This window comes from Mastomys coucha, unplaced genomic scaffold, assembly GCF_008632895.1.
Source record: "Mastomys coucha isolate ucsf_1 unplaced genomic scaffold, UCSF_Mcou_1 pScaffold21, whole genome shotgun sequence".
Lineage (NCBI taxonomy): Eukaryota > Metazoa > Chordata > Mammalia > Rodentia > Muridae > Mastomys > Mastomys coucha.
Genome location: NW_022196904.1, coordinates 72,636,385 through 72,647,047, shown reverse-complemented (window position 1 = coordinate 72,647,047; position 10,663 = coordinate 72,636,385). Strand labels below are relative to the sequence as shown.

Genomic DNA, 10,663 nt, shown 5'->3' with positions numbered 1-10,663 from the left:
AGAGAGAGAGAGAGAGAGAGAGAGAGAGAGATCCATAGCATGGGTTCATTAGAGAGTGAGCAAGAACCAGGGCATGCCTGGGCTAGTGCTCTGTACTCATGTCAGACACACAGTAGGCTCACTTCTCCACATGGCCAGCTGGCTTCATATGATGCCCTGAGCACTCCCGTGGTCTCAGGTCCTCTCACCCACCCCACTTCTCTCAGTGCTGAGGGCGGAGGTTACTTTTTGTACGGTCATAGGCCTCTTGGAAAATTTATGAATGTCTCATACTTATCCCATAGAAAAGTAACATGTAATTACATTCACTATGTAATTTTGGGACATTTGTTCACCTATACAAGCCCCACGGGCTTGGTTTTAGCAGAGGAGACTGCAAAGGAAAATGTGTGTGCAGTGGCTGCTACTACTTCAAGAATCTATGCTGCTGCCCACAACCTCACCCCTGGACAAGGAAGGCACATTAGTGTCCCGCTTTTGACCAGGCTTCTGGGGAGTTGGTGATACCTGAGATGGGTACGTACTATCACAGGAAGGCCCAAGACAGTGCCTCCAGGAAGATGGTTTCATCTGTACACAGTATCTGTCAGCCACAGGTTTGCAGCTCCCTGTGTGAATGCAGTTGACTTTGCGAGACTGGAAGCCCCTGCCACAGACTGCTGTACAGGGCTTCCAGGGACCCACACGCCAACATGCCTCACAGGGCCCCGAGGTGCAGTTCCTTCTAAAGGCAGGTCTGAAATGAAAAAAAAAAAAAAAGTGAGAAGATGCCACTGTTTGCTGGCATTGATCAAGCCCTTTCTACTTCTCTGAATTAAATGTACTAAAGGCTTCCTCATAAAAACTGATTTGTACTGTTCATGGCTGACTAAGCAGAATAGTAGGGCAATCTGACCATGATAAAGATAAGTAGATGCTTCAGAATACAGACCATTCCCCCAGATACTGGGACTGAACCTATAGTCTACTCACATCATCACTAGACATGGTAGAAAGGCTCTGGAAATTGACAAAGACATTTGATAAAAAGGGAGAGAGGAAGACTTACTAGAAAATAGTCAGTAAGCATTTATTTAAGGCTTCGCATGTCGAACACATGGGTATAAAAAAGAAGAAATGGGTGAAATGAAGTTGAAGCATGTGAAGAAAAGAGGACAGGCAAGTGGCTGAGCTGCCACAGTAGGAGGCATGAAGAGAGCAATGTCCTGTGAGATGCCAGAGGTGAGTGCTCACATGCAGGTAGATGTATACAAGGAAAATCAATGGGGTGTGTGATTACGGCAAAGGAATGCTGATCACCAGGAAAGGCTTTGCTTCACTGATGGCCAGCACAACGTCTCTGCATCTTAGCGTGTTCTATCTAAAACCAAGGCCTGAGCTGGTTGTGGGGGAACAGGCCTGTTAACTCCCGCTACTTGGGAGTCTGAGGCAGAGGACTCGGAGGTCAAGCTTACCTCAGCTACAGAAAAGGCAAAATTTAAAAGAAAGAAGGAAAAGAAAGAGAAGAAAGGAAGGAAGAAAGGAAGGAAGGAATAAAAAGAAAGAGAAAGAAAGAAAGAAACAAAGAAAGAAAGAAAGAAGAAAAAAATGCACATTAGTGTCCCGGTTTTGACCAGGCTTCTGGGGAGCTGGTGATACCTGAGATGGGTACGTACTATCACAGGAAGGCCCTGTGAAAGGAAGGAAGGAAGAAAGAAAGAAAGAAAGAAAGAAAGAAAGAAAGAAAGAAAGGGAAGAAAGAGAAAGAAAGGAAGAAAGAAAGAGAAAGAAAGAGAGAGAGATTGGACTGAGTACAGGGTCCCCAATGAAGGATCTAGAGAAAGTACTCAAGGAGCTGAAGGGGTTTGTAGCACTATAGGAGGAACAACAACGTGAACTAACTAGTACCCTCAGAGCTCCCAGGGACTAAACCACCAACCAAAGAGTACACATGGTGTGGGATTCATGGCTCCAGCTGCATATGTAGCAGAGAATGGCCTAGTTGGTCATCAATGGGAGGAGAGGCCCTTGGTCCCGTGAAGGCTCTATGCCCCAGTGTAGGGAAATGCCAGAGCCAAGAAGCATGAGAGGGTGGGTTGGTGAGCAGGGGGAGGGTGGAGGGAACAGTTTGTTTTTTTTTTTATGGGAAACCAGGAAAGGGGATAACATTTGAAATGTAAATAAAGAAAATATATCTAATAAAAAAGAAAAGACAGACAGACAGAGAGAGAGAGAGAGACAGAGAGAGAGAGAGAGAGAGTCAGGCCTGGGAATATAGTTAGCAGTAGATCAAAGCCCTAGCTTCAATTCCCAACACCGGCACGCACACACAGACACACACAGACACAGGCACACACAGAGACACAGACACACACACACACACATACACACACACACACACTGAACTATACCCCCTGCTTCTATGCCATACCGTTTAGAGTGAGGCTGAGCATCCCCCCCTGAAACATGATCTGACAAAAAAAAAAAAAAAAAAAAAAAAAAAAAAAAAAAAAAAAAAGGCACAGTCAACGAGCTGCTTGTTTTCAATTTCAAATCAATGCAAAACCCAAGAATGGACTCTCCTGACAATTTAGAGCAGATCAGTTTAGGCAAGCAAGAGAGTTACTACCATGATAAGCCACTTGAACACTGTTCACAGGCCTTATATGCTGTTGGTAAGCCCTGAAAATACTGCACTATGAACAAGAATATATACACCTGCAACCTTGTCTGCCTAGTGGTGTGTGGTCACAGTTACATTTAGATTCATTCAGGCCACATGTAGATTCATTCAGTGAATACAGAGACCAAATGAACTTGGAAAGTGAGGTCTAAAACAGAAAAGAAATTCAGTGGTCGCTGATGTTTGGAAAGATCATGACCTCAGAGGACAGCCTCTCAGAAGATCCACTTTTAGGGATTTTTTTTTCTTGTTCCCTAGGACATATTGCCATGGAAGGTACATGTGCAAGATAGGAGGCATTCTCTTTTCCCAAAGATGACTGGAAGGGGTTCCTAACTTGAGGTGGTTCAGTAGTCGCCTTTCTCTTTGAAATCTGGAAGATATGGAACAAGACATGAAGCTTGGTATAATAGTGTCTGCCACATAGACCAGAGAGGTGGAAGGCTGTTTAGAAAAAGCCAATAACAAAGCCAAGTACAAAAAGCTTCAGCACTGAGAGAAGAACAAGCCAGTGGCTTCCCATTCTCCAGGTATTATCCTGCTGTATCTGCTCTAAGCCCCATTGGACTCTCTGGCCATCACTGTAACTAATTTACAGCTTATTCAGCATCTCTTCTAAGGGATGTTGAAATATCATTAGAAGGGTAAGAAAATGGAGAAACGTGTGACAATCTGACTTGTAAAGAAGAGTGCTACACAAAGTGGAAGCAATACTTGGATTTGCCAGTAGGCGGAGACACCATCAAAGGGTTTAACTAGGAAACCATGCTATCCTATCAAACTGGTTATAAGGTTTAAAAAGAGGACCCAGGGAGTCCTGTTAACTTTTGTTTTCCCCAGTGGGTATAGATCTTAATCCCACAAAGTTGAGTCACTTTGACCAACAGTGCAAACTGAATACTCCCTGGCCTTCTCCTACTGCAGAGGTCAGATACCTACAAAACCCTCACATATTCAAAGACTAGAATTAAGACAGCACACCCTCCACTGAATCTCTACCCCAGCCCCAACGTGATTTCGTACAAAACACCATCTTACATCTACTGAGACCCTGCTGTGGCCTCTGGAGTGTGTCTGCTCCAGCCCACTGCTCCTCGCTAAGCATTTTGAAGGGATATCTAAGGCCACCTTCTGTAACTTCTAATACACACCTTCTCTAAACCCACAGATAGCATGCATACCAATCCAGCAGATGTCTGCAGGAAAAACAAGGTTATAAAGCTTCAGAGAAAACTCTCCTCGGCAGCTCTCTCTACTAACCAACTTAGTCCCCTACTCACAAACACCAGACATATGAGGCAAAGTAACACCATAACCTGAAGGACAACAGGTTATGACACAGGTCAGCCAACCCAGCAGATAAGGCCATATAAGTGGAAGGCGCGTGACACCTCACACTCAAGCACAGCTCTTGGAAATCTCCATTTACTATTCAAATCAAATACACTCTTCCACTTCACTTCCATATCCTTCATGTAAGATCCAGACTGATCAGAGTCAGAACCTCCATGCCTCCTTTTCCTTTGTTTACATTTTCTGCTGCTTATTTTTGCTGCTTTTGATTGAACCTATAAGTTTTATCCAAGGACCATAAGGATATAATTTAGTATATCATATGTATTTCATATATATGAAAGAGAGAGAGGGAGAGACAGACAGATGGAAAGAGAGAGGGAGACAGAGGAAGAGAGTGAGGTATATGAGAGAAAGAGAGAGAGAGAGAGGAGAATGCAGTGAAGAAGGAGGAAACTGAGTCAAGCACATAGCCCACATTAAAGGTTTTGGTGAGCCTCCTTCATCAGTAGTAGTTGACTAGGCTTGCATTTGGACCACTCTCTTGATGTGTAGCATGGAGACTGGGCTGTAAAAGGCAGGATGGAGAGAGGGAGACCAACAGGATGCGTATGAATTCACTTTGATTTCTAAATGTCTACCCCATAAAAATGTAACTCTCTGGGCATAAAGACATACATTCTAAGATGTTTACTGCAGCATCTGTTTGAAAAAGCAAACAATTGAAGCAATATACCATCAAAGAAATAGTAGACTATTTAATATCATACTTAAATAGAATAAAGTCAAGGTGTACTAAGATACAACATGTTTATAATATATTCTTAAATATAAAGCCAAATTTCAGAAAAATATGTATATTATGTTAAAATAAAAGGCTCCATCCATATGAGCTTTTGTGTTGTAAAGATGTCTTTATGACTGCAAAGGAAAACATCTGGGATGGTGCACATCTGTGTGTGGTCTCTATCTTCTCACTAAAGCAGGAGGCTAAGTTGTCTGTTGAGAATGAGGGCAGCTGCTCCAAACATTTTCCATTTGAGGAGAATGGTTCTGGCTTGAAATCACCTTGTGGGAATAGGAAATACTGCTGACTCTACATTGCCAAACCTTACTGAAGACTCAGAACAGTAACCAAGCCAACAGTCAAGGTCATTCCACGTTCCTCAGCAGGATTCAGTATGTGGAGGAGTAAGAAAGAATTAGATACAGGGTGTCCTCTGTGACCAAGACTGCTCGGATACTGACACTGGGCTCAGGGTGTGTCCTCTGTGACCAGGACTGCTCGGACACTGACACTGGGCTCACTAATAGTAAGTTGACGTTTACACGGATGATAATATTCCACTTGCAGACTGAGACACTTAGGTATTCAAAGGTCACACCATAAAGAATAATGGAATGAAAATTTCCTTGTGTTGTATAACTCTCAAGCAAGTTCCCTCACACTTGCTGATGGCTGAGATGTTATCTTCTGAGGTAGCAGAGCCAGCCAGCAGAGGGAGGCTGGCCATCTGGATGTTCTCAGGAGTCAAGCTCAAATCTACCACCTGTCCATTCAGATTTGCGTGCAAAAGAAAAACAACCATCCCCTTTGAAAACAAAAATATTTGTTTTTATTCTATGCTATATCATTACGCTAATATCCAGATCAATACAGCTTCTAATAGGAATAAATCATTCTTATTTATATATATTTATATAAATAATAAATATATCATAATATATTTATAAAATATGTTTATATAAATTATAAATATATTCTACATAATATATTCATAATATGTTTATATTTAAGTATATACATGTATAAACAAACACGTTTAAAATCTATTTTGGATGCTACATTTCACACTTTAGATTATTTTCTCTTTCTGTTTAATATCCAAATAAGTGTGACTACAAATAGTATTTATTGGCCATATCTCAGTATAATGTATACTGTCGAGGATGGCACTAAATAAATCATAATTGAATAGGAATTTTCAATTATGAGGACTAACAGAAACTAGGAATAATTCCATTTTAGGCAGTCCTGTTCCCTGAAAGTTCCAGGGGAGGTGCATGCTGCACTGGGGTGGGGTCAGTACCTCCTTCTGTCCTCACAGTCAGAGTTGGAGCTGTTGTGGGCACAAGCAGTGTGGTGGTGGTACATCCTCGTGGCATGGCCCATGCAAGGTCCAGGACACTAGAAGAGAAGCACAGAAGAGTGTCTCAAGGGCCCCGAGTGCTCAGGTTCACCGTGTGTACAGCGATCTGTGCTGAGGTGGATCAGCCAAGGATGGTGAGTTAGAAGAGGTGGATCATGGCTCTGCAGATGGACCTCCTGAAGCTCAGGAAGAAGGGAGAGGGCTGGGATCAAGTCTGAATTGTTAGGCTTAAGTATGGAAATAGATATATTTAAAGCAATAAGTGAAGGCCAAGTCTGTTTTTTTCCTGCTCCGATCAAAGATGGAGGCATCTGTGCTAAGGCAAGTTCAGCTACAGGAGAAGCAATTCAAGTCTGATTTGCAGCCCTTGAAGTTTTGCATAGCCATAATGCCTATTCACTTTCCTCATAATCATATTATGCATAGAAAAGTCTTTTACATTTTTACTACTATACAAGGAGCTCCCCAGTCAGGGCAGATGTGCGTAGAGCACGTTCTAAGTGTACTCTCTGATTTTGCTTGTTTCTCTTACCTGACTTAACCCATTTCATGCAATCTTTTAATCTCATAACTGTATTTCATTGGGCTTTAACTCACCAGCCATGTAATTATCAATCATTTAAAACACACATTGTAATGACTTTCAGATTTGTCACACCACAGTCAAGTTTGGAACATTACCATCATCCATCACAGAAACCCAACAGCCCTCTGCACTCACCCCTCCATTCTCAGGCCTGGGCAGTCACAAAGCTGCCTTGTTTGACAGATTTACTTATGCTAGACACAACAATGGAGTCCTGTGTCTGTCTTCCATTTTTACTCCCAAGACTCTCAAGGTCTGTCCACGGTGTAGAGTATGCCAGTCCCACATTCCTTTTCATGGCATTTGCTGTCCTAACATGCCAGAGCTCAGGTACCTCTGCACTTGCTTCATCGTGTTGTTGGTGGTATTACTGTTACCAGTGTTGTTCCCACTGTTTGGTTATCATGAGTAGTTAAGTCATCATATTCATCAGTAAATGTTCATGTGGTGTTTTCACTGCTCTTGGAGACACACCTGGCAAGGAAGCTGCTGGGTCCTCCTCAATCATTTTCAACTCCCTAAGAACCTGTGGATTGTTTTGCGATGGGGCTGCACCACTTCACCCCACCTATAGTCCTGCAGGATCTGGTTAGGCATTTTCTTGTTAAACTATCTGTTTTTAGGCCAGTGGTGTAGAAACTACTGTAAAGTAGCACATCATTATGGTTTAAGTTAATTTCTTTAATAACTAATGATGAGCATCTTTTGATGTCCTCCTTGGCCATTTTATGGCCTTTAGTCAAGAGATGTCTATTTAAACCCCTCATTCATGCTTTAATTAGTTTGTGTTAACTATTTTTTTCAATATATAAATCTTTTATTCTCCCAAGAGCCCAAATTGTACTCATGATCAGGACCTTGTTTCTGGAGCTAGGAAACTGAGGCCTCACTTGTCAGCCTGCTGTACGGTTCCCTTCTCAGACACAGAGATGCCATCCAAAAACTTTCTGATATCCTTGTTTTTAACTGTTGTGGCTTGCTGAATCAGAGTGGCTGAATTTGAAACAAGTTCAATATCATTTCCTTCAAGGATTAATTCATCCTTCTGAGCTTGAGAGACAGAACAAGCAACACCTGTCCTCATCCGAACGCTGCAGATGTATTTCTCACCCAAGAAATTTCAGATTTCAACCAAAGCCCTTTTTCCTGAATAACGATGTTGATGGGGAAGTGAGCGTGCACAGACCTCATCTTGTAATGGAAGCCCAGTGTGACACCCTTGATCATGTTCTGAACATGACTGCAGATGGTTCTGACAGTGGCCAGTTCCTTTCTGTTACCCCACCATTTGTCAACCCGGAGCCTTTTCTTTTTCTTTCCAAGGAGACTCAGCTCTACATTGATGTGATTGAAATCCCTCTGCAGAGTTCCCCTGGAGCCCTTCACAATGACGGTGAGCCCCTTCAGAGTGATGTCGACATTTTCTGGAATGTCGACAGTCTGATTGCTGAGAATGGTCTTCATTCTCGCAGTAGATAGGGCAAAGAGGGTTGTGTTAACTATTGAGTGGTGACTTTTAAGATGTATTTTAGACATAAGTTCCTTTTCAGAGATGTGTCATTTAAATCTTTTTCCTATCCTATGGGTTATCAGTTAGTGTCTTGATGGTAACCCAGTGTAGCACAGATGTTTTAGTTTTGATATGATTCAAGTTATTCTTCTTTTGTCTATGTAGTCGATGTTGTATATAAAATATCATTTCCTACAGTGTGAATGAAGAATCATGTCTATTTCCCCCCTACATTTTATAGCATTGACTCTTAAATGCCTTTGATGAATTTTGTGGTGTTGGTACTCCCTGTAAGCAGAGAGCGTGGCTTCATGCTTTTCTGTGGGTGCACGGTTACCCTGCAGCATTGGTGAAAGGGAATTGTTTCCTGTGGTTACTGGTGACACCAACCACTGACAGGAAACAACGTTAAGTGAGGAAAGGGTTAATTTGGCTCATGGTTCATGAGATACAGTTCTTCAGGCGAGGAAAGGCAGGTGACAAGACTGAATGGCAGCAGGAATGGGGTGGCCTCTCAGAGGACCAGGAGGGCGGTCAGAGCTCTCTTTGGAGCTTCCTTGCCTCATAAATGCCATGTCACGGTTTTGCTTTTTTTCATTTTATTTTTTATTTTAATTATTTAATTTTTTTCTTTTTACCCTACAGGTCCTTCATATATGTATTATGGCTACCTGTTTTTTTGTTTTGTTTGTTTTAATGGGATTTCTGAGTGTGAACAAGTCTCAGAGACTGTATCTGTTTCTTGTGTCTTTACTTGGACTCTGTTCCTTCTGTTTCTTTGTTTTGTCCTATTCCAATATGTTAGTTTTTGTTTCATCTTATTAGATTTTATGTATTATATTATTATACCCTAGAAGCATTTTGTTTTGTTTTGTTTTTTCTTTTTTTTTTTAATGTGTAGCCTAGGCTGGCCTCGAACTCGTGATCCTCCTGCCTCTGCCTCCTTCAGCAAATCCTACTTGCGTGCACCACCACAACAGGCGCATTTTGTTTTCTAATGAGAGACAGAAATGAGGAGGATCCGATGGGAGGGGAGGTGGCAAGGAACTTGAAAGAATAAAGAGAGAAGAAGCTGTAATTAGGATATATTATATGAGAGAAAATATATTTTCAATAAAAGGGAAAAACTGTGGCCCAGTAACAGTTTTAAAGTATCCAACACAGCATTGTTAGATATAAACACTTATTTGCATAATGGCTCACCAGAACATATTTATCTTACAACTTTGCACTCTTTAAAATTACCTCCTATCCCCTAGTCACTCAGCTACGTAAAAGTTCTACTCACTGCTTTATGAGCTTGATTAGAGTCATATATAAGTGGAATAAAAGTCTTTGTGTTCTGTGCCTGGATCGCCTTATATGATACATCCCATCAAACTCATCCGTGTGGTACAAACATACTATATTTCTCATTTGGATATTGAACAAATACTTTAAGTTAGATACTCTAAAACAACTGTAAAGTTCATTAGTAACAAATTGCTGATTACAGATAACACAGCCAACCATAAGGTTACCTGGTTTCCTGGGTCAATGGTATGTTGAACACATGGACGAACGGAACACGGTTTTCTCCCTAGAGGCCTGTCTTTAGGAGCACATGCCCTTTGGGATACTGCCTGTACAGTCCCATTGGCTTTTGTCTGCTTACACGTCACTTGCCGACTGTGAAATCCTTCACCACAAGACACAGAGCACTCTGACCACACGCTTGTAAACCACCTAGGAACAAAAACTACAGGGCCTTAGTAAGGACTGCCATGAAAAAGCTGATTTGTTGATCTTAACACTATGGTGGTGTCGGGGAGTCACATGTCTCTCCAGGACGGCAGTATAGGCGACTCCCAGTCTTCCTCCTCCCCTCTCCCCAGGGACAGCAGTGTCACCAGGTAGAAAGAACCAGTGCAATGATGAGTGTGCTACATGCAAGGTGTAGTGGAGAGTTGTCACTGTGCACCCAAAAGGTTAGGTTCCCTGTGGATTCTGGGTCATAAGATTTATGCATTCAGAAGTGTGACTCTCAGTGTGACATGTTCCATTTAGAGATGACAGTAGTTACTAAAATATATGGCAGCTAGAATGCCTGCAGCACCAGGCCTTATGAACATGCCACAAAGCAGCTGTGACAGAGCCTGGCACAGTGACTCTGCTCCTCACATTCTTTGGAGGCATGGGCACCCACCTGCTGTGTGAACTCTGGTATAGGAAATGGAACTACATAACAGGAAGATTCTCCTATTAAAAAAAAACTATCATTTTTATCTGTGTGTCTGTGTATGTGTGTGTGTGTGTGTATGTGTGTGTATGTATATGTGTGTGTATGTGTGTGTGTATGTGTGTGTATGTGTGTGTATGTGTGTGTGTGTATGTGTATGTGTGTATATGTGTGTATGTATGTGTGTGTATGTGTGTGTGTATGTGTGTGTGTGTATGTGTGTGTGTATGTGTGTGTATGTGTG

The 10,663-nt window shown here is 42.0% G+C and overlaps 1 protein-coding gene and 1 pseudogene across 1 annotated transcript in view; both read right to left on the bottom strand.

The window, feature by feature from the left end:
- The window catches only part of Adamtsl3 (ADAMTS like 3), a 294,408-nt gene that overhangs the window by 2,147 nt on the left and 281,598 nt on the right, over window positions 1–10,663 (bottom strand). The window contains exons 27-29 of the mRNA XM_031384883.1: window positions 9,722–9,926; window positions 6,046–6,143; window positions 525–736 (exon numbers count right to left, since the gene is read on the bottom strand). Coding sequence (XP_031240743.1) covers window positions 525–736; window positions 6,046–6,143; window positions 9,722–9,926 — 515 coding nt within the window. The remainder of the gene's footprint in view (window positions 1–524; window positions 737–6,045; window positions 6,144–9,721; window positions 9,927–10,663) is intronic.
- Window positions 7,565–8,164, bottom strand: LOC116102504 (annotated as a pseudogene).